This window comes from Triticum dicoccoides, chromosome 3B, assembly GCF_002162155.2.
Source record: "Triticum dicoccoides isolate Atlit2015 ecotype Zavitan chromosome 3B, WEW_v2.0, whole genome shotgun sequence".
In the NCBI taxonomy this organism is placed as follows: Eukaryota; Viridiplantae; Streptophyta; class Magnoliopsida; order Poales; family Poaceae; genus Triticum; species Triticum dicoccoides.
The window spans coordinates 5,980,855-5,985,839 of NC_041385.1; the positions used below are offsets into that span (position 1 = coordinate 5,980,855).

A 4,985-nucleotide genomic window follows, 5' to 3' on the forward strand; every position below is an offset into this window, starting at 1 on the left:
GAGAGAGGCAGGGGGTTCGAGGGGGGAGGGGGAGGAGCGGGGAGAGAGCCATAGTCTGAGCCGGCATCCTTGATTCTTTCTTTGCGGCGTTTAGAAAGTTAATGTGGCCGGGTTATCTTGATTTTCTCTTAATCTTAAATTACCGTTCTTTATTTTTATTCTTGGGAGGGAATCAAAAGCTTTAATTCTGCGTGGTTCTCAGTCCATTTTTTCTTAAAATTTTAAAACCGGATCAAAACTTTTTTGCTTATAACAAACTAACGATTTGCTGGGAGAGAAAAAATAAAGTAACATTTAGAGCGTGTACCAAACCGTTGAGAACGCTCTGTGGTTGTGTGGGTCGCAATGTCGTGCGTGTGGGTCGAGAGGGGATGCATCGTAAGATGAGCTTGACTTTGACAATTTCTTGGGTCGTCTCCGACACGGTGAAGAGAGGGAGCGACGGACAAAGACATGGCGTGGAGCCTAGTGCCCACAGGCCACTGCCTTCCGCGTTGCTTCGCGCTCGCGCGTGCTACCATTTCCACAAACACCTCGAGCGCGCGTAGAGAGCGGATACCTCGTCCGTCTACTAGTAGTAGCTACGCCAGGGAACGTACCACTCGTAGTACACTAGAGTGAGTCATCGGTCATGGCGTTGGCGGGGGTGGGGGATGCGGCCGCGATGACACAGCTCATCGGGCAGGCGATCGGGCTCGTCGCCATGATCATCCGGGCGGTGGACACGGTACGCCAGAACAGGCTGGAGTGTGAGCACCTCGCCTGCCGCGTGTCCACGGTCGACGGGGTGCTGTCTAACCTGCCGCGGGACCAGGAGATGGCGCCGCCGCTCAAGGTGCTGAACAACACGCTTGAGGAGGCGCACCGCATGGTCATCGCCTGCCAGAACCAGGGCGCCGCCAGCCAGTTCTTCGGATCCCGCCGCCACGCCGAATGTTTCAATCAAGTCAACAACAGGATTACGTCCGACATCGTCATCCTCAACCTCAGCCTAAACAGCTACATGGCCCGGCAACACTTCAACCAAGTCCTTCATCCCAATCACATCGGCGCACCGACTGCCACAATAGCCATGGCGCCGTGGCCAGGCTTCAGCTCTGGCTCCCTGCAGACTCAGCTGGTGGTGGTGTCGCAGCCGCAGGTAAGCTCGATCTCCTCCGATAACCCCAGGGCGCTCGCATGGTCGGAGATCGCAGCCGCGACCAGCTTTGCCGTCGAGCTCGGCCGAGGCAACTCGGGGAGGGTATACAAGGGCCGTCTCCAATTCCATTTCCAATTCCACCACGGCACGGAGGTGGCCGTGAAGGTGCTGGAAAAGCACAGGCGGCAGGGCGTGGAGGACGCGTTCATGGCGGAGAGCAACATCCTTTCCGGTCTCCGGCACGACCACATCGTCCGCCTCGTCGGCTGGTGCGCGGAGCGGGAGTACCGCATGCTGGTCTACGAGCATATGGGCAACGGCACGTTTAGAGACCACCTGCAGCATTTGGGCGGTGGCCCTAGCTCGTCGCCCGTGACGACGTCCTGGGAGACGCGCGTGGAGGTGCTGCTGGGCGTGGCCCGGGCCATCCACTACCTGCACCGCGGCGCGGATCCGCTGGTCATCCATCGCAACGTCAGCTCGTCCAACATCCTCCTTGACGCCAACTGGACACCGCGCCTGTCCGGCTTCGGCTCAGCGGCGTTTCAGGCTGCGGGTGTGGAGGAGCACGGCGGCCAGCTCGTCGAGGAGGTCGTCGGCACGCCCGGGTACATAGACCCGGAGTACAGCGGCACGCACCGCGTGAGCACGGGGAGCGATGTGTACAGCTTCGGGGTGGTGATGCTAGAGGCGCTGACGGGGAGGCCGCCGGACATCTACGGCGTCACCCTCGGCCTCCTCGTGGACTCCGCGCTACCGATCATACAGAAGGGAAAGCTGCGGGAGGTGCTGGATGGCCGCCCGGCGCTCCAGCCAACGCGACGTCTACTGGATGCACTAGATCTCGTGGCACACACGGCGAGCCACTGCCTGTGCCCGCGCCGGCAGAACCGGCTGGCAATGTTTGACGTCGTGGCCAACCTCCAGAGGGCGCTCGAGATGATTCGCAGCAATGTGCCATTGTCTTGGGCACGCATCGATTGACTGAAAAGTAGCGACGCTACAAAAAATGGCTCCATATATATATATATATATATATATATATATATATATATATATATATATATATATATATATATATATATATATATATCTTTTGAATATCCATTTAATTTATTTGGCGAACCACTAATTCTTCGCCACAGTACCCAACGCTTTCTTTCATCTCCCATCGATTTTGTGAAGAATGATAAGTAGTGAATGAATGGTTAATGATTTCATAGAGAGACAGATGCAATTCATTATACAGCGTGCATAAAAGTGATTAACATCACATACAATTCATTATATTAATGTCATGTGGTATTGTCGTGTCCTCTTCCTCCCAACACCTTTGGCCCAGAACACCTTCTTCGTCTACAACATAACATCAAGGTCCACCAATGCATGATAATCATCTTATGTCTTTGCAATTACAACTATAATTGTCTCTATAGCATTGTGTGTATTATATACCCAAAAAGGCTTTCGTCCCACTTTATAAATAAAGCAAACCACCAGAACCACAAAGTACACACAATTGTGTGTATTATGAGCCTTGGGTCGAATATATATTGAGTACAAGACTTAGAGGATCAAGAATCCTCGTAGAGATAGGATCAAAACCATTCATATCTAACCCCGTGTAATCTTTAACTGCCATATATATCTCTAGCGTATAGGCTGGGTGAGAAAATTAGGGAGTTCCAATTGTAAAACTATCTACATAAATGTATATATATTCAGTTTTTCAATTATTTTCTACGTTAGATAAGCCATGTGAAAATTTCAGGATGGTCCATGTACCATCATGTCCACCCCGTAGACATGCCATCATGTGTCTTGTTGCCGTGTCCACCACCCGAATGATCTTGCGGACGAAGTCGGACGCATTCCCGGCGAGCTAGCTGCGTCACCGCGTGTGCATGTCCCACACCAACCGCCAACTAAATGATGGCTCAGTGAAAGTACTACGTCAGTACGAGTACCAAGTGTTCCCAATCCCTTACCTTAATGAACAACCGGAAGTAGTCGTAGTAGTGCAAGTGGATGTAGCCTGCCGCGTAGTTGCTAGGTTTCTATGACAAATCTTAATTTGTTATACAGTGCTAGTTGATTTAGAGACCAAGTCTGTACATACATACATTGGAATAATGCAAATAGTGAACCTATGGCACATTAGAATCCAAACTCACACTGGAATGTTAATTACTGAACCTGTACTTAAACCCAACTTAAATTATACTTATAAGTTGGTTTTAAGTACAAGTTTTACTAAATCAGTGACAACTAATATGAAGATGTAGAGAGTATTATTTTGAGCCTAGCTAGGAACTTGATCTACGTCCCTTGCCTTCCCGGGCAGGGCCGACATCCGCCGTTAGTGGCAGAGCGCCTGCCACCCGGCCTCACGCACACACACGTCCAGCATAGACACAGCTACGTGGTGGTGTGGAGTACCCCTCTATCCAGATTTATAAGTCAGGCACGGGTTTTTCGGTCGTCAACTTGAATAGCAAAACATGTGTTATATGGTACCGAACATATATCATTGACGTTTTCTCCCGTTGGTAGGCAGGGAAATTTGACTCTTTCCAAATACCATAACAGCTACAAAATATACATATTCTGGTTTTCTCCTCGAGTTTCTCTCGTGCCTCAATGCTGCTCTTCAAGTGGCCCAATTAGGCTCGTGTTTCCCGTGAACACTCCAATGGACAATACACTTCCCATGGTGGAGGTAGTCTGGTGTCTCCGCGAATGCTCCGACGGTGGTGATGGCAATGTTGGTGAGGAGATTGAAGGCGAGAAGGACGTCAACGAAAGATGAAGCTTGCGACTAAGGACAGCTGTGCTCAGGCATCATGCGAGGGGGGAGGGAGGGGCATGGGATATAGAGGAGCTCCATTTGGGACTTGGAGAAGCACTGAGTAGCCCATGCATGCGCCAAGGTTGGGGCGTGGTTGAGGGAAACACAAAAAAAGGGCCATCCGGTAGGGAAAAAACCGAGTCGGAGGAGAGGATGAAGGAAGGAGGCAAAAAAAAACTATGTGAGATAGATGACGAAGAACGAACGTAAAATGAAATCTTATGTAGTTATTATATGTATTTTTTGGTCTACCTATGTGTAAATTTCTGCAAAAGACCGCGTAAGTTGTCTAAATTTTTTGGATGCCGTATTCTTTCCTCCGACCACCTAATTCGACTTCTCATCCTAGCCAGCTGTCCACATCATAAGCCTGAGTGGACATCACAAGCCAGCTCGTCCAACATCCACCGTTCACAATGTAAACACGTTTGAGTGTATTGAAGAACACGCCATGCACTGAAATGTGATAATATATGCATATACAGATGCTAATTGACACAATTTCTTTCTCGAGCGGCATCACAACCTCTCAGTGGTCAACCAATAAACTAAACCTTGGATACAAATGCTTTATTTGTCGTTTGGCCGAGAATTACTCCCTCAATCCTATGCCTGCTGCTCAAGATGCTGCATTGCCTTCACACGAGCCCCGGCTCTCGGTGGGCAGCCTGGATTTGGGGCGGGGCTGGTGGACGCACCCTCCTTGCTCGCGGCGAACTGGCCCATGGTGAGCACCGGGCCGCGGTCGTGAAGTTGCTCCTTCTCTACCGCGCCATCTCCGTTGTCGACGTCGGGGACGGGAACACATGCTCCTTCTGGTGGGATCGTTGGCTGCCTTGCGGGGCTGTCGCGGTGGCGTACCCGGCCCTCTTCTCCCACGCTCTGGATGCGGAGGCGACGGTCGGGCAGGTGCGTGCACGCGGGCTCGCCCGCTGCCTGGTGCCTCGGCTGACAAGGGTGGGTGAGCGCGAGCTCGCGGTGGTTGCGGCGCTCCTG

The 4,985-nt window shown here is 51.4% G+C and overlaps 1 protein-coding gene across 1 annotated transcript; it reads left to right on the plus strand.

Moving 5' to 3' along the window:
- The first annotated feature begins 618 nt into the window (after positions 1–618).
- On the plus strand, positions 619–2,150 carry LOC119280432 (putative serine/threonine-protein kinase-like protein CCR3). The gene has a single exon (XM_037561281.1). It carries the CDS (start codon positions 632–634, stop codon positions 2,123–2,125), a length of 1,494 nt encoding a protein of 497 aa, XP_037417178.1. The 5' UTR covers positions 619–631; the 3' UTR covers positions 2,126–2,150.
- The last annotated feature ends 2,835 nt before the right edge of the window (positions 2,151–4,985 follow it).